Raw genomic sequence first — 24,834 nt, 5'->3', positions numbered from 1 at the left:
TCTTACCATAATCACGGTCACTTTGCTGGTCTATTTAGTACACACAGAGAGGCAGCCCAGAAAATGTTAACTCGTCATGAAAATGATGACACTTGAAATGATGCCACTACGTGTATGATATTGACGTTTATGATATTGACATAATGTGTATGATACTTTAATGACTGTGTCATCATAACACTGTTTTGACAGTGTCGTGTCAGTCTTATGAAGGTTCTGTCAAGTAAAGTTTTTCTCATTTCTGCAATGAAGAACACATTCATTGTCAGCTCTTTACTATGTGTAGGCTTCAGACAGCACAGCCTGTCTGGTAAAGGAGTACTGTTTTGTGATGTCTGCATACTTGATCACATTCCTCCTTGTGGTTGTGCAACATTCTAACTTTGAGAACTTCTCCATTTCATTTATTTGTTTTTTTGCATTCCATTATGTTTTCAGTTAAAGACAGCTGACAGTGTGTCATATAGCATGTCCATATGGTTCTCCAGTACTCTACATGTGGCAATGTTGTGACTCCCCTCTCCCCACCCAGATGAGTGTTGTTGTTTTTTCAGTCATGAACACTTATCCAGGAAAGGTGAGTAAATATTTCAAAATCAACTTGGCTTGGAGCTCATTTTAATCTGTACAATAACACAACAACTAGGCCTGGGTAGGCACCTATGAAAGAAAAAAAAATGTATTCTGTGGTACAAATTCACTACCTCCACTCCCTCTACTACTGTCTGTCCATATGCATCTGCATAGTACATGCTTGCTACTGCTACTATAACAACTGTCATTGCTTGCTTTGGCAAGTTGGCTTTTCAGGGCCAATACAATGGAACTCCCTGACTGATTCTGAATGCATTACTTCTGACTGAAACTGATCCCTCTATGTGTACATGAATGTCTGTGGTGACTGACAAGCGCGTCACATGGAACTTGTTCTTCTTGTTCATGTTTCACGGAACAACCTAAGCATGCTTTCACGTCGAAACAAGTCCATCATGAAATAGGTGTAGCCTGAATGGAAGGCGTGTTTTTGGTATTCATGATGACTCTGCCTACATACTGTTTTTAGAGCAATGTGACGTCACGTGATTTTCATCGTAGGTAAAGTGCTGTGCCGGTTGTAGACAGAAGCCAAATCCATGATCATCTGTCTTGCCATCAGATATGAATCTTCTCTTGAAAAAGTGCATATGGTAAGTTCAATATAACGTTTGGTTATAATGTTTGATAGCTATTCAACACTCTGTATTATATATTATGCTGTACACTTTGATGTACAGTATCTGTGTTTTATATAACTGAATGTGGTGCATTGGCAAACAAGTGCAAGTAGCCTATGGGCAAGTAATGAATGTCAATGCCCCTTTTGTTAAATGCCATGCCATATCATGTTGCAGCATGCATTGCAAGATTCAAGGAGTTTATTGTTTTGGAGATACACATGGCTTCTTCAAAACACCTCAAACACCTTGATCTTTTTCAGGTCATACATCTAAGTCGAATGGAGACAGTGTACAGTACAAGGCATCATGGCTGATGCGTACCTGTTAAAGACACAGGGAGGCTCAAGCCAGGATGCTCCTTCTCCTTCTCAACCATCTCACTGGTCTCGTGGGACTGCCTGGTCTTGTGTGTTTCCTGACATGGTTGTGCCCCATAGCAGGTACAGCAATCATGATTTTAATGAATATCTTTGCTTCATGCATTAGAACATGATGCGTAAGACACATTGCGATAGTAAGATGAGCCTTTGTATTAAATCTTTACTAAATTCTGAAAAAAGTGAGAACTTCGCCAATAATACAAGTTTACAAGTTAAGTGAATGTATTGAAATGCTTTGATTGTAATTCTTTGAGAGTTTTTCTTATAAATGCATGCTGCTTCTTCTGTCCTTATATGAATCAGGGTCGACTTATTAATTACATTCTGCCTTTAAAAATATACAACTATGTTCACCCTGGTCAAATATCTTTGTTTTGCATGTAACAAAAACTGCTTGCTCTATTCCCTTGAAAAGTTGAAACATTGAAAGTTTAAAGCTTTACGTTTTGACATGTTACGCCTGACAGGTGTAGAGTTTGTCCCATACAACCTGACAGTGGAAGTACAGGATTTTAATGCCATTGTGCGCTGGAATCCTGCTCCACAGAACCCGGGCAACTGCACATATGTGGTGGAGCTACAGGAATTCGGGTATGCAAATTGAGGTATTGAACACATTACTGCTATTTTGAGGCTGCTTTTTCTGTTGCATTGCTAACATGCGTCATTGTACTGTTGAAATATGTTTTTCAAGGGGGGAGTGGATTCAAAAAGAAACGGATTCAACTACGCTGACATGTGATTTGGGGAACTTTAAATCAGATGAAGACGGCCAGCTGAAGCACTATCTTGTGAGAGGAAAAACAATATGTAGCAACAAAACCTCAGAGTGGATAAATAACACTTCTTTCCAGCCTTATCACAAAAGTAAGCAACCATTTATGTTAGTATATTTGTGTTCGTTTTTTTTCCCTTTTTTACAATGTTCAATTGAACATGTGATACTGTCTGCACGTTCTTGTTTTGGAACTGGTATTTATACAGTAGGGACAGTATATAGTATATATATTTTTTAAAAAAAAATGTTTTAGGGGCTGTTATGCCTTTATTTGACAGGACAGTCGAAGATGGTACAGGAAGCGAATGGGACAGAGAGACAGGGGAGGATCGGGAAATGACCCCGGCCGGACTCGAACCGGGGTCCCCGTTGGTGGGCATGCAAGCCCAAATGTATATATGTGTTATATCTTTGAATGTGTATTTATTGTCTGCATTTCAGATGTGTTCAGTCCACCCTTGTTACGTGTGGAAGCTCAAGGACATTCAATCTTCATTGACATTCATCACAAGATAGAAGGACAGAAATTTGTTGTAGTCCTTTTTAAGAACAGCTCTGGTGAAGAATCAAAGGTTGGTTAGGCTCAGTTGAACCTGTATTTGCAATTGAACCCATGCCTTTTTGCAGTTGTTAAAATTGCCAATGAACCAGCATAGGTGTGTATTCTACCAGGTGAACTGGATAACAGGCTTACCTGAAGGCTACCATAAAATTGCCGACGTTTCACAAGGACGGTACTGCATAAGAGCTGGTGTTTATAACTCCCAGAGGGATCACCAACCTGTGGAGAAGTGTGTGGTCCTCCGTAAAGGTATTGTGAAATGTCTCTGTATTTTACTTGGGATTAAATGCAACTATTGGCATAAGGGTGGGCCCTATAGGCAGACCATGACAGTTCTGTTTTTTTTTGTTGTGTCTGTTTTTTGTCACAGCAGAAACTGGGATCTCGCTGGGAAAGATGATTGCTCTGTATGGACCTCTTAGTCTCACTGTTGGATTGGTCCTAATCGTGGTGTTGGCCTACCTCTACCTCAAACCTAAGCATGTCAAACCTCCAAATGTTCTGGTATGTGTTCATCTTTTTTTGTTGCAACAATCAAAATTATATTGATGTTATAGGCCAACGGAAGGTCCATGGTTATTGATAATATGTTTAAAAAGAAAAGGTACTTCTAAACTAAATGTAGTACTTTTATGCCTTGTTCTTAGCAGAGCATTGCCGCTCAGAAACCAAACGTACTGGAGAGCAGCAGCCCTGACACTTGCACAATGATGATAGTCTCACACCAGACGTTGGGATGTAAAGGTGACGAAGTGCTAAAACATGAAGACAAAAACAATACATTACTGGCCACTGGGCACAAAAACAGTTCTACCTCCACCAGGGAAACCAACTCCCTTCACAGTAAAGTGTCAATCCGTTTGGCCTCTGATGTTGATGAAGATGTCGATGATGAAGAAGATGATGGTGCTGCTGATGGTCACCACACAGGTGCTACTCATAACTCTGCTGGATACGAGCTGGCACCAGACTGCAGCGATGAAGATGATACCGGATTAGAAGGAGAAAATGGCGTCTCAAGTGTTTATATGGAGAGAGTAATGGTTGGCGCTCAGTGGCAAGTCCATGTCCAACAATCAAACTCTTCCAGAGATGGGTTGACTATAGGGACATGTACTGCAGTTCCCATTGAAGAGGACACCAGACATCAGCGATGAAGATGATACCGGATTAGAAGGAAGTGTTTATATGGAGAGAGTAATGGTTGACGCTCAGTGGCAAGTCCATGTCCAATCAGACTCTACCAGAGATGGGTTGACTATAGGGACATGTACTGCAGTTCCCATTGAAGAGGACACAGAAGAAAAAACAAAACTAACTGATGAATGGGCCTATGAGTCCCGACCCTCTGTCTTTTGCCATGCTAGTCATGCAGGCATCGATGAATAGCAAGTAAATGTACTGTAGCCTATGAAGTTTAACTGTAGTCTACCTGAAGTTTAAGTTATAGAAACAGGCCGCTGCAAGGGGACCAGGGGCATTTTTAGTTGAAAGAGGAGATTCTAAACTTTAGGCTAAGGTTATATGGTGACGATCAAAACAAAAGACGCACTCTCTGAAAGGAGTCTTCAGGTTTTTGCATCTTCAAGCCGTGATGGCTGGGTGGGCTTGTAAACAAAAGCCACTTCTGATAAAATATGTTTATCTTTTCCCTGGCAATCGTCCTTGAATAAACGGCCCCTTTCAATAATACCTTACACATGGACATCTGGTCATTTCTGATGAATTTATAGCTTTCACCAAAATCACGAAAAATGTTACAACCCCCCCCCCCCCCTGTTTTCTCTTAGAGACATGTGTCCTGTTTACCCACATATCACATTGAAGTTATACACTACATGGTGCTGATTCTTGTACTGTTGAAGAATTGTCTGGATTGATGTTGATTAAAGAATATTTATTTACTTATTTATGCATGTGTGTGGTGAGTCATATGTAGTTCAAGATAATTTTAGATAGGCCGACATGTATTTTGTGATATGTTGCAAATGTAGGGGTGAATGGTGAATAGGGGCAATTGTTTGGAATTTCAACACACAAAAGTGACAATGAGAGTGCTTAGAAAGTCTTAAAAGTATTTAATAGGTGTCTTTCTATTTACAGTTTATATTTTAAAAATGTTATGTACAGCTATACAAGTGGGATGTGAATATCCCATTATTGCGTGGGTTGATTCCCTTTGAAAAGGGAGGTGAAAAAGTTCTCTCGCTTCCCATCTTCTCCCCGCAGCCTCAGGGACTTGGTGGTGCGAGACCCTCTCTGGAGAGCAGAGGCCTTCTTCTGCCGCTCCTCTTCTTGCAGTTGGACCTGTTGAGAGATAACTAGTCGCATGTCCTCCTGGAGAGAGAGAGAGAGAGAGAGAGAGAGAGAGAGAGACAAAGAGAGAGAAAGAGAGAGAGAGAGATTATGGCACAAACCCCTCTGTTATTTTTCCACCTGACTGATTCATTTTATACATTCAACACTTTTATACATTGATCTTAATAAAAAAAAAGCTGTAGGCCTATGTGAGGAACCAAATGTACTCTGATACATTTGTTCTATACAAAAACTAAATGACACTTCATAAATGTAATGCATTGTAGGTTAAGTGTTTTTTACCATATTAATTGTACTGTATTAATAAATGCGTTTATGCATTGTTCTGCATGGAAGATTGCAGTTGAGTATCTCCAACATAGTAGAGATTTCTGTGACACACAGGGGACTGCTGCAACATACAGTAGTACTGACCTGCCAGGCATCCACCTCTTGAGACAGTGCCACCTTGTGTTTGATGGTGCTCAGCAGCTGCAGGTTGAGGGAGTCTCGGTCTTGCCGCGTCTTCAACAGCTCCTCCTCCAGAGCACTAAAAAGCCAAATGGGAATGTTCTTGACTGAGTTTCTATCATCTCTGCCTTCGTTTAGCTCATAAATCACAACAGTGTCACTGTCACACCCAGTCATTGTGTGTAGTTGATGTAGGGTATAGGGATGGAAGTAAAATTGTCTGTGAAACTTGGCTTGGTTATGGTCTATGAATTGTGGCAAGGTAAATTCAAATTTGCGTTTCTCCCTACGATCCCTACGAGCTATAATGAGTTACTAAAAACTAAAATAAATGAACTAAAATAAATACCAATTAATTATTGTAACTCTGTTTTTTCAGTGAACACTGTCCCACAGTCAGAAAGATGGCTTTCCCAATAGACAGACTCGGCAATTGTCTAAGGCCCCACCATGATATAGAGTAGAGTAGAGTAGAGTATCGTTTATTGATCCCAGGGGGAAATTAAGGTGTCAAGTAGCATACACACATAAATAAAGACATTGCCCACAAGACATAACACACATATTTACACATAAAATAATCATATATATATTGCTCACTGTTGCATACATTTGCCATTTGCCAAGGCATCGCTCTCTCTCTCACACACACACATACACTCACACACAACACACACACACACACCAAAATATAAAGTGTAAAGTGTCCACAGTGTTCACATGTGCCTTAGCTAAGTGGCACATAGAAGCCAAGACAAAGTGGCCATAAAGTGTCCAGGAGTGTCCATGGTCTCTCTGCCTAGTACAATGTCCATTGTATTCCTTGGAAAAAGAGATGGGGGGGTAACACAAGTCGCCCCCTGTGTCACTCCACACACACACACACACACACACACACACACACACACACACACACACACACACACACACACACACACACACACACACACACACACACACACACACACACACACCAAAAATAAAGTGTACATAGTGTCACCTGTGCTGGGTGGCCAAGACAAAGTTACCACCAAAGTGTCCAGGAGTATCAGTAGTTCGGGGGGTTACACACGTCGCCAACTGTGTGTTGGCGACGATATCAATATCAAGGCCCCATATCAATATCTCACCTAAGGCCCCAGAGATGGGAAGAACCGCTGCTGCTCACAGTCAAATAGTGTATACAAAAAGCCTACTGCATACAACTGTAACCAGAGACCAATGGTTATTGTTTATTTACCTGTAACGAGAGACCAATGGTTATTGGTTATTTACCTGTAGCTGGGTTTCCCAGGGCTGTTTCTGAATGGCTTCACCTCTGCCCGTAAGGCCAGCAGTTCCTCATCTTTACTCTGGAGCTGGTGTGGAAATGAAATGACACGATGAGATACAGGACATCAGGCCAGGCTGGTGTCATTTGAATGTAAATGTAATAGGCAAATATAGAGTACACATGCTCCTATCATAACCGACAGACCAACCTCTTGCTGCAGTCTCTGGAGTTCAGCCCCTTGCGACTGGAGGACCTCGGAGTGAGCCAGGAGGGCTTCTTTGGCCTGTTCATAATGTACAGATAAAGAGTTGAAATGCAAATATTGAAATGCAATTCATTCATTGTAACTGTTTAATACCAGTGAATGTGTGTGCACTGTGCATTTCTGCTCAGTATCTAAAGGACATAATTTCCCTTAGCGTAGCGCTGTCTTAAACAGTTATTTTTTACAATTACTTGATTCAATTAAAAAAGTATGAAAATACCGGTAGTTTACAATGTGGTTTCAAGCATATTCACAATTACAGTGAACTGAATTTAATTCCATTTAATAAGGGTTATTGATGATGGATGGTGGTCATTTTCTATGAATATACAGTACAGTAACTGGATTCAAGAATTGGACTTCATATTTCACAAATTATGTGTGGAAATTAAACCAGAAATTGTAAAAGAAAGTGCACACTTCAAGGTCAAAAGACATAGGCTAGTACCATCACCTAAACTATCAATCAAACAAAATGCCCTTCCTATTGGATTGAAAGTTGGGCAAAATAAAGGACTATCCTGTACATGACTGGTTGTCTGTGCTATCTAACATCTTGTTGCCCACAATCTTACACCAATGTGACCTAACAGTTGAGTGTCTCTGAAATAGGTATTAAGGTTATGCTATGCAACAGGCTATTAGGGTTATGATTAACATAACCCTTTATAGCCAGTTGCATCACCTTAGCCTTATACTTAGCCTTGCATAGCCTTAGACTTAATGTAGGGTTAGATTTAGGCTTAGGCAATGCAACAGACTACATTTAGGGTTAGGACTAAGGTTAGGTATTAGGGTTAAGCAATGCAACAGGAAACATTTAGGGTTAGAGTTAGAGTTAGCAGCAGCCCATTCCGACAGAACAGGAGAAGGCATCAGCAGTAGGGGATAGGGGTGAGCGGTTGAAGCAGCTTTACAGTATTTCTTTGATATCTTCTACTCTTGTTATAGCCCACAGTCATGGTATAATAGCCCAACAGTTGTGTGTTTATTTGTTGAAGCCAGGGAGAGCATCAACAGACAGGCGTGAGGGAAAGAATACAGTCAAAAACGCAGTGTTATTTCAACCCTTAGAGAGTACCCTGGGACTAAATACACTCAAGAAAGATATTAAATCAACTCCCTAAAGCCCTATTTGCACGGGAGAAGTATTACCTGTGGACCCTCCTAGTCCTGTCCAAATAGGGCCTATGCCATGTCTGTGATTCTAAGTGTTGAATTAACACAGTTTTTTTCTGTGTGGGTGAAGCCAGATGGTGATACTGTACTGTATGTATACCTGGCACTGCTGTATCTCGCTCTGCAGGGACAAGGGGAAGGCGGTGGTCACTCCCAGGCTGGCCTCCTCCCCCAGGGCCGTCACCCGCTGCTGCAGCGTGTGGTTCAGGGTGTGCAGCTGGAACACCGTGCTGTGCTCCAGCTCCAGCTGTTCGCAAACCAGAAGCCAGAAAGACAGGTGTGTTTTCCCCCCTCTGATAAAGTCCCACCATAGTGCATCCCACTACAACAATGTATTAGGGCTGTAACGATATTGGATCGAATCGAGAAATAGCGATACTCAGTCACGATACTGTATCATGATGTAAGGAGGCAGTATCGTGATACGCCCTTTCAAAGTTTCGTTATCCTTCAGTCCAGAAAACAACCATATAATTTGATGTGATAGTGCTTCCAAGCTTCAAATGAGATACATTTCAGAAATTGTTTCAGAAAAAGTAAAAAATCAAACCGAATTGAACTGAATCGTGTGTTGAGTGTATCGTTAGTCCTATGTACCCACCATGTAGCCCACTAATACATGGCTGCTCTAGCTGTTCGCAAACTGGAAGCCAGAAGGGATGTTTTCCCCCTCCTATCAAGTCCCGCCATAGCGCATCCCACTACAACAATGTACCCCCTGTCCCACAATCTCAGATAGCCCACTAATATGTGGCTGCTCCGGTTGATTGTAAACCAGAAACCAGAGAGACAGATGTTTCCCCTCTGCTCAAGCCCAATGGGAGTGGCAATCCCACCATATAGCCCACCACAACATGCCCACTCCCAGCTCATAGCCTCTCACTGTAGATGGGGTCGCCAGCGGGCCTACTCCCTATTTGCTGAAAATGCTCAACTATCATAACAACAGTGCTATGACAGCACCAATAGCCTTAAGTAACAGATTAAGACAAACTCATTAAAATGTGGGTGACAGTAATGTTATAACATAAGCTCTGCGCTAAGGGGTTAACTTAAAGATGACAGGTGTCTCTGCAGTCAGTCCCACCATTACGCCCATAATAACACGCCTTCTCTGTCCCACCATTGCATAAAGGTCCCAATATATTATACTAGATCCAAAATCTACTACTGGGTGAGTGCCTCCACAGGACATACATAACACACGTCAAACATGCCCCCTGTTCCACCATATCACTACACAGCCTACAATTGACACCAGCTCCTTGCCTACCGTATGTTAGTCCACCCATAGTATGCAGCCCATGTGGGTATACCCCTTATCAATTCCTCAAACATGACACATCCCATGGCTACTGCACCTCTTGATCTACAGAAATGATAGTGAAAGTTTCTGGAAAATCAACATTTCTCTCTCTCTTTGTCTTTCCTTATGCTGTTTTCCCCTTGGCCTGATATCATTATTAAGCTATTGTTGTTTTCTTTTCTTTCTCTTGTTGCGACTAGCCTCAAGCAGAGTTATTCATGCATTCACATTCCTCATATTGCTACACTATTGTGTTAGTATATTACATAAGCAGGGGTGGACATCCCGGGTTCAGAAACATAAACCCAGCCACATAGTTGCTCCAGCCAATTCAATGAACGGACCGATCCCAATCACCACACCCCTTCAGCCAGGTTGATGAGCTCAATATTAAAATCACCTGTGTTATGAGAACAGGCGGAAGGAATATCTGCCATGATTTTTTTTTCATGCTCGCTCCCGTTTGTCCAACCCATATTCCATGACAACTTGCCACATTGGCCTTGTTTACATAATGTTTTCAATTGTTATTTCAGAATGAATAATTCAGAGTTAAACAGTTCCGTCAAGTTTACGCTGCACTTTCATTTAATTCTGAATCGTGAAGTGTTTACATGATGTTTTCAAAGCAGAAGAAAGTTTAATTTGGAATTAAATTGAGTTAATTCTGAATTAAATATCTCATGTAAACGAGGCCAGTGTCCCACCATAGCCCACCACAGCCTATATAACCGCATGCACCCCGCCTGTTTCTGTCCACAAAAGCATGAAGCCCCTCTGCCTGTGTCAATTTCTCCTCAGCACTTAACACATGGCAATACCCCACGACTATGACACTCAAGACTCTCATGCAAGACTCTTAAGAACATAAAATAATCCTGCAAGTTTTTCTGTCTGTCCGTCTTCATCATGCATTGTTTTTGTTCTAGGCCTGTTGTCAATATTCTATTTATTTCCCTTTCCCTGGTTGCTATTAGCCTCCGGTGTTAGTGTTAGTAGTAGTACAATCCCATTCATATTACTACTGTGTTAGTACATTATACAGTAAGTAGCCTTCATATACAGTATTACTAGTGTGTTAGTATATGCAGTATTCTTTACCTCCGCCTCCTTATCCCTGAGACTGCTCTGGAGCTCCATCACCCTCTCTCTCATCATGTCCCTCTCCGACCGCAGGCGGTCGTTATCGTCCTGTGTGGACTTCAGACGCTTGTCGAGGTTTGTGTAGCGTTCCTGCAGCACTCGGTTCTGTGGGGTGAAAGAGGGGCACCCTTGCTGTTAGACATACTGAATATCTCATACTTTCAGAGGAAATTGGTCATAGGACAATTATACAAGGACATAGGTGTTAACACAATGGATGTGCTGGGATACTGTAGTAGTGTGTCTTCCAATCCTTCCACAAATTACAGATGTTACAGGCAGATGCTCATTCAAAGAGATATTGGCAGGCTTTACCATTTATACCTTCTTTCTATTTCCTTTAGAAGTGTCCATGTAAACTCAGCTATTGTATCATAGAAATAGTATTGGAAGAATTCAGGAAGGTCATTGCTTTGTCATGTTCAAAACCAGTAATGATGTAATAAAGATCTTGTCGGACCAGCCTCTGACTAGACCGTCTGGCTGTAATTGTGTTACCAGTGTATTTCAAAAGGGAAGAAAGGAGTCGCACACTGGAGCTGAATGCAAAATCAAAAAATGTATTAAACAAAGCCGAAAAAATGTAAATAAAACCGACAGACAGGGGACAAACGTTTCGGGTCTAGCCCTTCATCAGTGTTCCCAGTTTACCAGTGTATTTCTCACAGTTTATCTCTTCACATCAGTACGCTTAAATATAGAGTAGGTGTGCTTTTTAACAATGGGTAAAAGACATTCCATAGCTGAGTTGAAGGAGAACCATCATCTCAGTGACATCATCGTGACGCTGTGAGTTGAAGTCAACACATACAGCTCCAGGCCACTTTATTAGAATAGCATGAAAAAGTTGATTTATTTCCATAATTCCATCAATAATGTTAAACTGTCATGGATTGTAGATTCATGGCCCAGTTGTTTAACTATTCCAATCATTCAATTTTTTCTTTTTACATATTTTGGCCTTCCAGCTCAAAAAAACCATGAATTGGGGAATTCGCATCATTAGAATATTGTAATAAAATCACAATTTTCTTCATCATAATTCGGTTCACATCAAATCAGTTGAAATTTGGTACTTTCTACATAACATGCAATGTTCAATACTTGGTTAGGACTCTCTCTGTCTTAATCAATGCCATGATGCGTTTAACATTGAAGTCAATGGCAGAAACTGTGCATGGGAGTTATGGAAGCCCAGATATCCTTGATGCTTTGCTGTCAGCTGTTCTTGTTTGTTGACCTGGTGTCCCACACTTCACTCTTCAATATACCCGTAGATTTCCATGCTACGCTTTGGTGTTAACTCACCAGTTTAATTCTAACTCACCAGAAATAAAACCCCATTCATTGTCAATGGGGCTTCATTTCTGGTGATTTAGAATTAAAGTGGTGAGTTAGCGCCCAAACGTGGCATGGAAATCTACGGGGTATATTGAAGAGTGAAGTGTGGGACACCAAGTCCACAAACAAGAACAGCTGACAGCAAAGCATCAAGGATATCTGGGCTTCCATAACTCCCATGCACTGTTTCTGCCATTGACTTCAATGTTAAACGCATCATGGCCGTTATTAAGACAGAGAGAGTCCTAACCAAGTATTGAACATTGCATGTTATGTAGAAAGTACCATATTTCAACTGATTTGATGTGACCAGAATTTTGATGAAGAAAATTGTGATTTTATTACAATATTCTAATGATGCGAATTCCCCAATTCATGGGTTTTTTGAGCTGGAAGACCAAAATATGTAAAAATAAACAATTTAATGATTGGAATAGTTAAAAAACTGGGCCATGAATCTATAATCCATGACAGTTTAACATTATTGATGGAATTATGGAAATAAATCAACTTTTTCATGCTATTCTAATAAAGTGGCCTGGAGCTGTACTGTATGAGTCCAACTCATTCTCGAACCTCGGGTCCTCTCCTTTTGCCTATAGCCTTGTGATGCACGAGGAAAGACCTCAACGATGATGATAGACGTTTTATTCAGGGTCTCGCAAAGGCACAATTGATAAAGGTCCTTTTATTTGCGATTGAGGGAAAAGTCCCCCAAAAGTTGTTGTGCCCAGGCTGACAGCGGGAAGATGGGACGTCAGCAAAGCACAAGGCCACACGCAAAAGGAGAGGATGTGAGCATTAGATCATGAGTTGGTTGTTTGTTGTGAGTTTGCAAAATCACCTCTGCTTGGAGACTGTCCACCCTCGCTGAACTAATGGAGCGGCTGAAACTGTCCTCCTCCATCTCCTCCCTCAGGAGACGCAGCTCGGAGCGGAGAGAATGCTCCAGTGACACGGACTGACAAATAGAAACAGTTACATAAAAAATTAAGGGGGGGGGGGGGGGGGGGGGGGGGGGGGGGGGGGGGGGGGGGGGGGGGGGGGGGGGGGGGGGGGGGGGGGGGGGGGGGGGGGGGGGGGGGGGGGGGGGGGGGGGGGGGGGGGGGGGGGGGGGGGGGGGGGGGGGGCAGCAGGCCAACACACCATACCATCAATGATCTGCACACCCAGGGTCGAATGCGGTCTGAGTTATTTCCCAACCTGAGTCCATCTCTCTCTCTCCCACTCACTTCCTGTCTCCTCTTCACTGTACTATCAATAAAGACACAGAGAGGCCCTTTAACAAACTTCTGTACACCTCTCTACAGGTGCATTGTATATTATCCCACCCAGCTTGTCATTCAAATGTATGTGAGAAAAGTCCCGCACACTTTCCGATTCACCAGCAAATAATTTTAATACAACGTCTTGGTCATCACCGAAGTGTTGTACTAACAGTACTTTGTAGAATGGACAGTGAGAGATAATTTTCTTACATTTGAATGACAACCTCACTGGGCTATTGGCTGTGATAATAATATTGTATTAAAAGTATTTGCTTGTCGAATGGACAGTGTACTGGACTTTTCTTACATCTGAAAAACAGAAAGATAGAAAGAAAGAAAGGAAGACAGTGGAGAGGTAAAGAAAGAAAAGATGGAGAGGAGGGGGTTTCTCCTGAGATTATTTATGACATTTAGCCCTGTATGCCTTTGGGTCTGAACTAGGTCGCAGCTATTTCAACCTGCTTTGCCACATTCTTTGTATGACATAGGATATGCCGTGGTAGGACAGACAAAGCTAGCTTTGTCCCGTTTAGTCTTTTCCCATTTTCACCCGATAGTTGCTCCTAATAGTCACAATAGCTGCCAAATACACTTCTGATAGCCGTACATAGTACATCCTTAATAATCTGTTTCACTGCACAGCCAATATAAACCCTTTGATTAGTCTGGGAGAGTCTATTACTCTTGGCCCAACACACAAGTCTACGTGCCTCCCCTTTCTTACATGTGTTTCTTGTGCATCTATTACAGTTTGGACTACAATATTTGTGAACCTTTATCTACACCTCAAAAGATAAGCTACATTACAAGTCAAGTCAAGTCAAGTCAAGTCAAGTTTTTATTGTCAATTTCTTTACATGCACTGGTCATACAAAGAATTTGAAATTGCGTTTCTTGCTCTCCCATGCAGACATAGACTAATCTAGGTAAGGACATAGACAGTATAGACATAGACAGTACTCATACATGGACATAAGACAGTATGGACATAGACATTGCTCATACAGACATTTAAAGTGCAAGACTGGACAACAGAAGACTTGTAGAGAACATACATTAAGAGGAGGTATTTTGTTGTGCTTTTTCTAAAAGTCCTACATTACATACTGAACTGACAGCCTTCAGATCACCTACGTAGTCTAACTCATTTATCTCCAATACTGGAGCTGCTGTGAGGTTGCACATTCAAGAGTGGATCTGGGATTAATACCGCAGGCCTTGGCTACACTTGGGCAGTCTATCCAATGTTCCTGATCCATGTGGCCTGCTACGGCTTGTTCTGATTCCCCTTGTTGCCTGGGGATAGCTGACCTCAATCAACTGCTCCACTGCTTCGCATCTGGCCTGTCTGAGGCTCACCTTTGCCAATTGCTCCACCAGCTTTGGGCAGCTATTTCTGAACCCTTGCCACAGGTCTCTGTTGTGTCCCATCTTTCCCTATACTATACTGACTAGTTGTGTCTCAGAGCTGAATGAGCTATTCACTGTACATTTTGCAGTGTAAATTTCATACTTGGGGATTCGAATGTAACATCGTTAGGACCTACTCTACCTCTGCTCACCAAGAGTCTCCCCTCTTGGTGCTAGGCCGACTAGTTGGTTCTCAGCTCGACTAGTTGCACCTGTCACTTCTGCCAACTGCTACACCAGTGTCTATCAACAGGGCAGGAATAATGCTATTACAGCTGCAGCCTAGGGGCCCCAACCTGGTAGGGGGGACCCGATTGGAAAGGAGAGGTGGTGGGGGGATCAATAATTGTAGAATTGTGACAAGATGCGGAATTGAAAAATGTGCCTGCTGTTGAGTTTGAGTTTTCAATCTTGTTAAAAGTCATTCCTTGCAGAATTTGGGGCCTACAGCCTACAGTCCCAACCTTTCCTACAGTATGCACTTAATTTGGGGTGCGTTCCTCTAAAGCGTAGTTGCAGCTTGAGTAGTTGAGTAGTTAGTAGTTAGCAACTATGGTTTCGAGAAATGCACCCCTGACTAGTTGCGCCTCTCACCTCGGCCAGCTGCTCCACCAGTTTCTGGTTGTGGTTGGAGAGCTGCGTGAGCTGCTGGCTCTCCTCTCGGCGGCGGTCTCTGCCCTGGCTGTGCTGCTGGTCCAGCTGCCTACGCAGGGCCGCCAGGTCCGCCTGCAGCTCGGCCTCCCGCTGGACAAACTCCATCTCCCGCGCCTCCACGCGCCGCTGGAGCACGTGCTTCTCCTGCTGCACCGCCTGGTGGAAACACACACACACACACACACACACACACACACACACACACACACACACACACACACACACACACACACACACACACACACACACACACACACACACACACACACACACACACACACACAAACCAACATATGGATTTACACAGATGCATTAACGGCACACGCACAATCTGGTGAAAACACACATGGGTCAATGATGTTTTAGTAGTAGCACACATACATACCCACACATACACAAACATGTAGGGATTTACTGTACATACATACATAGGCCCACATGCTGCACAGCCGCACAGCCATGTGGAAATACACACAAACACACGCACGCACACACACACAAATATACATTTACTTAATAACTTTTGCAAACAAGTATAACTAAATAAATACATCACAAGGTCATTTAAGTGGAACATTGGAACAAGTTCCAGTAAACATCGGAACAACATCACATATAAGCAGCAAAATCTGTCATCAGCCACCACCATAACAAATATTATAAAATAGTCAGTAAATCAAACCAAAATCTGAGTTTTGGCAGGGGAGTAAGAGTAAAATGCAGGAGCAGCCCTGTGGAGGCAAAAGAATAACAACATTGGGTGATGGGTGCTAACTGCGGCCCTCCACCTCCACCTTCTCCTTGAGCTCAAGGACCAAGTTATCATCGCGAATAAACAACCAAGTCAAGCATTGGTGTCACTTTTACCTACCATCGCAAATAAACAACCAAAGCTGTCACTGAGGCATTATGTTTAATAACACATTTTAACAAATGTGTCACTTTTATCAAACCACATCAAACCAAACTAAAGCCTGAGGTTTAGCAGAAAAGTAAGAGGCAAGTGTGACAACACTAGGTGATGGGTGCTGCTGTGCCCTACCCATCTCCACTAGGTGATGGGTGATCAGTGTGTCCTTCAAATTGCACAGAAAAGGGCACACCTTGCATCAAATGTCTTTTATTTGTGCAAATAAAAGACATCTGGTGCAAGATGTGCCCTTTTCTGTGCAATTTGAAGTTTTTATTTGGGCCATCACCCTCAAAGTAATTCATCAACTCTGAGGGTGAAGTCTGCACCCTGCTACAACTGACTTTGATAAGTGTGTCCTACCCACATCCACCTCCATCTCCTGGATAGAAGACCAAGTTAACACCATGTGTGACAACAACACTATAGGAGATAGGTGCTGAGTGTGTCCTATACCTACCTCCACCTCCATCTCCTCGAGCTAGAGGACTAAAGTAAACATCATGTGTGTGACAGCACTAGGTGATAGGTGCTGAGTGTGTCCTCCCATACCTCCACCTCCTTCTCCTTGAGTTCGAGCTGGGCGTTGAGCTCCTCGTTTCTCTCCAGCAGCGCCTGGCCCAGCTCGGCCGCCAGTATCAGGTCGCTCTCCATCAGCGCCGGGTTGCTGTCCTCCTCCTCCTGGGCCAGCTCAGAGAGGCCCTCGGGGGCCAGTCCGGGGGCCATCGTCCGTTTGGCGGAGGATGACGAGGATGTGGAGGAAGAGGAGGAGAAGGGGAAGAAGGAATCCTCCAGACTCGGAGAAGGAAGCGTGTCCTTCTTGGAGGAAAACATTCAAGTTGTGTGCAACTCACTGATCGTGAAAAGTATCGGCTCTCAACAGACACAAGTGGGTCGATGATCACTTGTTTTGTGACATGGTTTCGAACCAGTAATGATCAGCTGCTCGTGTTATGTCATGCAAGATGATTGACACACACAGCCGTCATGATGGGGTCATTCCTGAGAGCAGACTACTAGGTGAGGCAGGTGTCTGTCTTAAGGAAAACTCCCACGTAACAGACAGCAAGTGAGTATCAATTACTGTAGAGAACACCCATGTCTTGCTGGTGGCTGAGTATTTTGTAAGCACTGTCAATGATCTCAGGTCTTTGAGGTTGTTTCGAGTGATGAGGAGTTGTTTCCTTAGTGAATATTGCAGAAACCTGTGGTTGTAATGTAATCTTGTAGGTAGTCTGGGAAAAAAACCTGATAAACAAAACAAACACACATTCATTAATACGGTAAACAGTGAGGGTTATTGTCGTCATTTAGTGTGTGCTGTTATGACTGAGAAATGTGTCTAGCAACAAGGAATGGTTTTTAGCACATTTAATATCACATTTCCTCGAAACCTATAAGCTTTATGTTGCTTGTTCTCGCGCATTGTGAGGATGACCGAAATAGAAGAGTGTTTCAACACATTCCACAAGTCATTCAAGACTTCTTGTTGCGTTGCACTCCACCCTGTAGTGTTTGCCAGACAGGTTTTGTGTCCCTGACACACACACACACATAAGACTTCTCCAAACAGGTGGCCTTCCTTCAGCTGAACCTGATATTTATTTAAAGGGTCAGGAAAGTTTTCAGAGATTATATCGATGTCTTATACTGGGAGATATTGTTGTTGCACATATTTCCTCTCATGGTTGTCATTCAGGAAATAAAGTTCAGTCCTACCCCCTCTCATGATCCAGGTAAGTAATGTAGGACATCATACTTATGCACTTATCCACCACATACCTATTGCACTGTATATCCTATATTACAGAGTATTTCAACCAACCAGATTCTTAATAAACGGATTGTTTTAACAACCATGTTAATGTCAATAAAAGTCTTTCCAGCAAACTGTTTCCACACTGAGTTCCAGATGTTTTTTTAAAGAATTTTATTCAAGAGCAAATTACCTATTACCTGCCTGAGCTGTGCTGTAAGATGTATCAGTTTGACAGGATTTAGTTCACCCCTAAATGAAATGAGTTCAATGAGTTTATTTATCCACATCTTTAGAGTGCCGTGCGTTGTGGTGTGTTTTTCTTACCTGGTTGCTTCCTGGTGCTCTCCTGGAGTATGTGCTCTGTTCTGGCAGTATGTCACTGGTGGTTGCCGGGGAGCTGCTGCTTCCCACTGTGTTGACCACACCCATGTTTGATGACATCACTTGGGAATAGTTGGGAGGGGCAGATAGGGACAGGGTGACAGGAGTGCCTTTTCTGTGTTTTCTTTTCTTTTCTTTTCTTTTTTTTTACAGCGGTCATAAAAGGATGCCTGGTCATGGCTGTCTGTGTTTCCTCCCATTTACATACAGATTACAGCGCACAGGTGAAAGTAGGCTTTCACGGATTCAGACGTCCTCAGTACCTGCATCCAAAATTAAAATGTAAAAATCCGTAAACACCCAAAAAACAGTCACATATAGTTTTGGAAGTGTTACATTAAAAAATGCAGTCACAGTAACAACAGAAAAGAAATGATGAGATGTTACACTTTAAGTTGGTTTGTTTTCATACCGTTGTCCTTTGATGAAGTTTGTATTGCTGGCACAAGGTGGCAGAAGAGGTCACCAAGTGTCACCAGCCACAGTCTAGTGACAAAGAGAGGTGACAAAGTCAGGATGATATGAATGGACAGTATTATTTAATAATAAGATAAGGTAAACAACATAATATTTGAATGCATGGCTATCATTACAGAGCTTGCTTGAGGGTCAGAGACTCACAATCCAGATTTCTTCTCAGCACTTACAGAGGGTAGAAATGCAGGTTTGGAGATCTCTTCTTGGAGAGCGTCAGCCATGGTGGGCTCACTGGAGGAATGCTGTTTTTCAGGTGCAGAGTCTGTCCTCTCTTTTTCTCCAAAGAACCAGGTCACAGTTGACATAATCTCAAAGAGAGTCAAAGATAGCTTATATACTAAAGAGGCTCATCTGCCCTGCTAACATTACTTTATGAACGGTTTCATTTTCCAGGCCTTGAAAAACTATACTGTTCACAAAGCAAGGATAACTGAAAGATCGTAGCCCCATAATGCACGCTGTACCATCGGAGGCACAATGTAATGGTCATTGAAAGGTTAATTACTATAGTACTACTCTACTATGACATAACACTGGGCCTTTATTAATGCACTGCGACTTGGTCATTGCCATTCTGGTAAGATCAAATGTATAACTCCGTGTTTTATCAGGTTAAAAGAGATCCAAGTTTTGTCCAATGTCATGGATGGATCAACACCACAATACCACAACGTGAACTTCAAGGCAAATCCCAGGTGATGAATTTCACACACTTTTTTCACACCACCAGAGTTGCAACATAAACAACACTTCAAAACGTCAAAAACTCATAGATACAAAGGATGGGAAGTGGTTCCTTTGGGACTGGCCTTATGGAACAATTCCTGATGTCCCATACATGTCACTCCTGGAAAAAAAACTATAGCCAGCTGTTTCACTACAGTATGTGTTATGGAATGTAGCACTCCTCTTCCTGTCAACATGGTGGGGTGAGTGCAGGCCTACAAAAATTATCAAAATAATAACAATGATGTTTGACCAAAAAAGACACAGGAGGGAAAAAATCTTTAGCTATAGCTTTGAGTGATGCATGGAAATACGTTTTGGGACAGTCAGAATCCCTGGCTGCCACAAAGACCACTTTGTTTTGTCAGCCCTGTCTGTGGGTGCAGCCAAGCTTGTGGAATGACTCCGTCTACCTAACTACACACACAGTGGTTTGAGTGTGCCGGCCAAGAAGGGGGGTGCATGATGAGTCGTAGTGACAGTCCTACCTTATTTGGGGGCATCAGGCAAAATATTGACATGGGGCCCATTTTTGAACGATTTTTGCTGGTATTGAGGCTGACTATTAGGGCCACCACAGGAGGCAGATTTGGTGGGGCCCTAGCCACTTGCCTAGTTTGCCGTAGGGCAAAACCAGGTCTGAGGAGTCGGGTCGGGGAGGTGGGGGGAGAGCAGCCAGGGTCAGACAAATCAACACAAACAGGAGCCTGTGAAAAGTGCCTGCCTTTACCCTGCCTGCCGGCCTGCCTCGCTTCACCATTTCTGCTAAACAAGTTTTCCTCTTGCTTGAATAAAGGCACGCTTTGAGCTGGTGGGGCCTACTTTGTCAACATGCAATTAACAAGGGGACAGTTATGGTTGAGAAAGTGTGAATCGTTAAGAGCTATCTCTCTTTCTAGGAGTTGGAAATTCATAAACACAAATGTAAAACCATACAGTATTTCATGATACCGAAGAGAATAGTTAAACAGCAAGCATACCAACTATTTTTGTATCAATTCATTCACACCTTTCATTCACATCATTCAAAACCATTCAATCAATATCCAGAAAGAAATGCCTTCCAATGATGGCCAACGTAAACACAACATATCAGAAGAGAGGTCAGACCTGTGAGGTGTTAAGAAGAGATGGGGGGTTTAAACCCCCCTCTCCACCTCCACCTCCTCATGAAGTCCCTCCTCTGGCTTTCCCTCTCTTCAGCACTCACAACAGACTTAGCGGGGAAGAAGATGGAAAAGTACGGGGCGTGCAGCTGGTCGCTGCTGGTGCTATGGGGTCTGTTGCTGCCTATGGTCGCCCAGGCAGGGAGAGAGATGCCCTTTCTCTCCGACATGAAGATGTGTGCCGATGGTGAATGCAGTCGTGAGTACTCTTTTCTTGCTTGCCAGTTGCACACAGTGAGATACAATAGACACTGAAGGCCACAGTGCCAACTTCAACCACACAGGGTGCTGCTAGAGATGGTCTATTTGGTTAGAACTAATCTTTTGGTGCTGTATCTGTGCATACAAGTCAGCATACAGTATGCAGTGCATACAGTAACCATGATTAATATGGTGTATAGGCTGCAAATGGTGGAATGATTACCATAAAATAAGAACTACAAAATAAATTGATGTTGCATGGCAAAATGAGGATGTCATTTCTGATTACAAATGTTTTGATTTATAAACTTTTAAAATTCTGTTTAAAACTCTAAAGACTGACTGTAAGTGCTTGTGCCCAGATCCCATCCTGATTGCCCGTGCCCGCCAGGATTACTACCCACAGGACTGTCGCTTCATCCCCCTGCGCCAGGGCCAGCTGGTGTATGTCTATGCCATGCTGAAGGACCGTGGTACTCTCTTCTGGGCAGGCAGTGTAAGTGGCAGAACTAACCTTCACATCCTAGCTATTTTTATTTTAGATGGATAGAGGGGATAGCAACTACTGTAGCTTATTCCATTCATGGTACTGCACTGCAGTATAGAGTCTGTCGTATATTGCTTGACTTTATACAGCATCCCATGTTTTATTCATGAGGTCCTACCACAAGCAGAGTTCTGTGAATGCTTGTTTGCAGTTTAGTAGGTAGCAGAGAAGGCAATTCATCAGAAGTTTATTTTCCACATCCAAATTCCGTAAATGAAGCTTGTGCTGCAAATTGCAAATTACAGGTCCAGGGGTCCTACTATTCGGAGCAGGAGGCGCGCCTTGGTCACTTCCCCAACGACCTCGTTGAAGAGACCCACGCCCTGATGCCAGCGGAAGTTGAGGTCAAAACTACCGTGAGTAAACTTTTTTTTTTACTTCAAAAGCGCAGCCTTGAAATGCACAGTACATCACAGTGGTCTACGTTTTAAAGAGTTTATGTCTAATGCAATGTTTTTTTCTTTACAGAAATGGGATTTTTACTGCTATTGACAACGGTTATAGAAATCCAGACCACGATTTACAATGGATAACCCCGAGATTTTTTGGCTACGCAGTACGCACTGTTCTATGGATTTAGCGCGCGAAGGGAAGCAAGCTGCGGGCTGCATTATGACATGCTGTATATCTTTTTTTTTGTCTATTTTATATTAGTCACCGGATAGGCAAGCTTTGAGCCGACCCCCTCTAGTGTACAATAAACTAAACGAAGCTGCTTTGAATTGTCTGTGTTTTCTTTTGCGTCACATAATGGACTGCATTGCACGCCGCGCGCGCCAAAGTATTTTTGGCACGCACATCGTACAAGATTCCAAGCCGGCTTGATACACAGTCAGGCTTGGGCAGTCTACTGTGTTACCCTCGTTGTTCTGCTATTTTTTCCTGTATTGATTCTTCATTTTCATTTTATTAAAAGCGTAATATTGTCTCTACATAACACCTCTATAACATAGGGCAAACGTGAGGCTCACGTTACACGATGACACAGAAAAGGAAACGTCTCCATGGATACATTGCAACAAAGTAGCGGGTCATCCTTATGACATCACAAGTAGAACACACCGGCATAGACTTTCACAAGTCATAGAAAATACTGCCACAGAGAGGTCACTCTTCCAAGGATACATTTACAGGCAAGCAGGTAGGTTTGGTTTTTGGAATTCTTGGAATTCTTCTATCCATAATAAGCCAAATAGCATCCTTAGGCCTACATCTGATTGGGATTTCTAGCTTTTGAACATGAATGGTCCAGGGATGAACCGGGACGGGCCACCCTTCCACCACATGCTCCGCGCCTCAGGCCAGAGTGAGGTTTGGCATGACATGTTTCAAGACGCCAAGCTGAGGCAGTTCGGATGGCGCTGCACCACCAGTGAAAGTGCCTACCACACAGGCACCTTGATTGGCAACTGGTGTGAGAAGCGATTTGATACTGGTTACACTTCAAAAAGACGCCAGCCACTATCTCAGGTGAGCTCTGATGCTTTATGTTATTTATGTAGGTTGTTTGTTGGACAGACTACAGATAGACAATTGGGCCTAATAAATTTGTCTGAGTGTGGCCTGCTTGAGTGAACAGATATTTATTTTCCGTGTCTGAGTATTTGTTTACAGTATCTTCAGTGTGCCATATTTGCAGATTCTTGAAATCTATACATTTCCCCCTTCAAAAGGTTTCTGACTACTATGAAACAACATATAGCACCGGCTTCAACAAAGACGAAAAGGCCATTCGGATGGGTAAGTAAGTTAGATCCTCTTTGCTCTGAGAGTCTCCCATTGCCAAAAGCCATCACCAGTTCTTCACTCACTTGTAGGTAATGTAATGGGTCTGGTATGCATGTGCTCTGTTTGTTTTACCAAAGTCCAGCAGCGCGAGCCAAGGAGCTTCCCCGGCCACCAGCCCGAGCTGAATCCCCCACACATGAACGCTATCCCCAAGTCCTGCTACGGACAGGACTTCACCGCTGAGCGGAGGGAGTGCAACACATGTGCTGGAGAATCCTGTGATGAACCCTCATCATCTCGCCAAGAGAACATCACAGCAACCCACGATGATCAGTAGCCTACAATTCAATCAGTATAGATCAAGAATCATTCATTTGCGTAAATATTTACGAAGTCAATTTTTCCCTTTTATTCTCTATTTTTCAAATGCTCAAATTAAAAGCTGTAAGCATTAGTCTGTTTAACTCTCTGTTTAGCATAACACCTCAAACACAAAACACCCCACTACTTTTTTATAACACTTTTTCAGGATTGTTGAAGTAGAGAGCAAAGTGAGAGTGAATCACCAGAGCTTCACGTTGTATTGCGGGCCTGACAGGGAATCCTTTCTTCCCACATATATTAATATCATATTGTATAATCTGGGTTTGGGGGCAGGGGTGTAGCAGCAATCTCACTCACCTCACTCACCTCAACCTCGACATAATCTGACTCCATGTGGGCCCCACTCATACAGTGTGGTGGGCCCTGGTGATTGTCCCACTTTATCCCCCAGTTACGACTCCCTTGGCTGGGGGAGATGGGTGAATCCATTGGAGCCGTGTGCACTAGGCCCAGAATTTGGTGCTACTACACCCCATGCATCTTCCCCTCCCCTTCCCACTTTGATGCGAGTGGAAAAAAGGGGGAGCTGGCTATCACAGCATTACAGCAAACAGAGGGTGTGGCTGGCTGTGTAATTACAGTCTGTTTGGGGATCCAATGCTACCAGAGTCACTGACAGCTTTGACTGGGCCCAGGACAAAGCCATTTGAAAGGGCCCCCCTTCATATAGATACAATGTAACTGTGATTCAATTCTGGGCCCCTCATCTTCCTGGGCCCGGGACAATGTACCTCTTTGTCCCCCCCCTGACGGCTGCCCTGAGTGCTACCATCTCTGTTTATGGCACATTGTTTGACCTTGGCATGCTCTCTCTCCCCTGAGAAAGTTTCCATTGGTGGCCACTAATTGTCCCTCCCTTTTTTTTTTGCTGTGCTGAAAGAGAACAATGAAGGCTTTCCTGCCATTTGTTTGTTCAGTGTCTTTATCAGCTGTCACCTGTTTGGTTTATTTGGCTTCCCATCGATCTTAATAGGCCGTGTGGCCAGGCCGTGTAAAACACCTATTGTCAT

The 24,834-nt window shown here is 43.1% G+C and overlaps 4 protein-coding genes and 1 long non-coding RNA gene across 6 annotated transcripts; 4 read left to right on the top strand and 1 right to left on the bottom strand.

Annotated features, from left to right (window-relative positions):
* The first annotated feature begins 1,482 nt into the window (after positions 1–1,482).
* On the top strand, positions 1,483–2,445 carry LOC134453178 (uncharacterized). Its single transcript, XR_010035559.1, has 3 exons — positions 1,483–1,657; positions 2,065–2,188; positions 2,292–2,445. It is a non-coding gene; the product is annotated as an uncharacterized LOC134453178 (long non-coding RNA).
* A 377-nt stretch (positions 2,446–2,822) lies between these two features.
* Positions 2,823–4,094, top strand: LOC134451876 (uncharacterized). The gene is made up of 3 exons (XM_063202274.1): positions 2,823–3,186; positions 3,308–3,441; positions 3,585–4,094. The coding sequence occupies exons 1-3, from the start codon at positions 3,018–3,020 to the stop codon at positions 4,092–4,094; spliced, it is 813 nt and encodes a 270-aa protein (XP_063058344.1). The 5' UTR covers positions 2,823–3,017.
* Positions 4,095–5,000: 906 nt separating this feature from the next.
* Positions 5,001–18,580, bottom strand: bicdl2 (BICD family like cargo adaptor 2). 2 transcript variants are annotated; one of them, XM_063203987.1, is made up of 10 exons: positions 18,539–18,580; positions 17,008–17,703; positions 15,486–15,701; positions 13,058–13,174; positions 10,831–10,977; positions 8,524–8,670; positions 7,188–7,262; positions 6,982–7,064; positions 5,671–5,785; positions 5,001–5,274 (listed from the first exon to the last, which is right to left on the bottom strand). In XM_063203987.1, the coding sequence occupies exons 2-10, from the start codon at positions 17,287–17,289 to the stop codon at positions 5,095–5,097; spliced, it is 1,362 nt and encodes a 453-aa protein (XP_063060057.1). In that variant the 5' UTR covers positions 17,290–17,703; positions 18,539–18,580; the 3' UTR covers positions 5,001–5,094. The 2 variants fall into 2 exon arrangements, with proteins under 2 accessions (XP_063060057.1, XP_063060058.1); XM_063203988.1 differs by lacking the exon at positions 8,524–8,670.
* Positions 18,581–21,024: 2,444 nt separating this feature from the next.
* On the top strand, positions 21,025–22,434 carry mia (MIA SH3 domain containing). The gene is made up of 4 exons (XM_063204000.1): positions 21,025–21,163; positions 21,528–21,661; positions 21,958–22,068; positions 22,181–22,434. The coding sequence occupies exons 1-4, from the start codon at positions 21,031–21,033 to the stop codon at positions 22,202–22,204; spliced, it is 402 nt and encodes a 133-aa protein (XP_063060070.1). The 5' UTR covers positions 21,025–21,030; the 3' UTR covers positions 22,205–22,434.
* A 326-nt stretch (positions 22,435–22,760) lies between these two features.
* On the top strand, positions 22,761–23,894 carry cfap68 (cilia and flagella associated protein 68). The gene is made up of 4 exons (XM_063203998.1): positions 22,761–22,853; positions 22,943–23,182; positions 23,386–23,452; positions 23,578–23,894. The coding sequence occupies exons 2-4, from the start codon at positions 22,952–22,954 to the stop codon at positions 23,775–23,777; spliced, it is 498 nt and encodes a 165-aa protein (XP_063060068.1). The 5' UTR covers positions 22,761–22,853; positions 22,943–22,951; the 3' UTR covers positions 23,778–23,894.
* Positions 23,895–24,834: the final 940 nt, after the last annotated feature.

The sequence above is a fragment of the Engraulis encrasicolus genome, chromosome 7 (genome assembly GCF_034702125.1).
Source record: "Engraulis encrasicolus isolate BLACKSEA-1 chromosome 7, IST_EnEncr_1.0, whole genome shotgun sequence".
NCBI classification, from domain to species: Eukaryota; Metazoa; Chordata; class Actinopteri; order Clupeiformes; family Engraulidae; genus Engraulis; species Engraulis encrasicolus.
Note: the sequence above shows the minus strand (reverse complement) of the source record. Positions and strands in the feature narration are given on the sequence as shown.

Excerpts from the sequence above, each read along its gene's own strand:
- LOC134451876 (XM_063202274.1), top strand. The coding sequence starts at position 3,018 with ATGAACCAGCATAGGTGTGTATTCTACCAGGTGAACTGGATAACAGGC. Across the intron at positions 3,187-3,307 it reads GTGTGTGGTCCTCCGTAAAG|CAGAAACTGGGATCTCGCTG; the intron begins GTATTGTGAAAT and ends TTTTTGTCACAG. Across the intron at positions 3,442-3,584 it reads TCAAACCTCCAAATGTTCTG|CAGAGCATTGCCGCTCAGAA; the intron begins GTATGTGTTCAT and ends CCTTGTTCTTAG.
- cfap68 (XM_063203998.1), top strand. The coding sequence starts at position 22,952 with ATGAATGGTCCAGGGATGAACCGGGACGGGCCACCCTTCCACCACATG. Across the intron at positions 23,183-23,385 it reads GACGCCAGCCACTATCTCAG|GTTTCTGACTACTATGAAAC; the intron begins GTGAGCTCTGAT and ends CCCCTTCAAAAG. Across the intron at positions 23,453-23,577 it reads CGAAAAGGCCATTCGGATGG|TCCAGCAGCGCGAGCCAAGG; the intron begins GTAAGTAAGTTA and ends GTTTTACCAAAG.
- bicdl2 (XM_063203987.1), bottom strand. The coding sequence starts at position 17,289 with ATGTTTTCCTCCAAGAAGGACACGCTTCCTTCTCCGAGTCTGGAGGAT. Across the intron at positions 10,978-13,057 it reads TGGACAGTCTCCAAGCAGAG|AACCGAGTGCTGCAGGAACG; the intron begins GTGATTTTGCAA and ends TTCACCCCACAG. Across the intron at positions 5,786-6,981 it reads CCTGGGAAACCCAGCTACAG|TGCTCTGGAGGAGGAGCTGT; the intron begins GTAAATAACCAA and ends TTGGCTTTTTAG.
- mia (XM_063204000.1), top strand. The coding sequence starts at position 21,031 with ATGGAAAAGTACGGGGCGTGCAGCTGGTCGCTGCTGGTGCTATGGGGT. Across the intron at positions 21,662-21,957 it reads CTCTCTTCTGGGCAGGCAGT|GTCCAGGGGTCCTACTATTC; the intron begins GTAAGTGGCAGA and ends TGCAAATTACAG. Across the intron at positions 22,069-22,180 it reads AAGTTGAGGTCAAAACTACC|AAATGGGATTTTTACTGCTA; the intron begins GTGAGTAAACTT and ends TTTTCTTTACAG.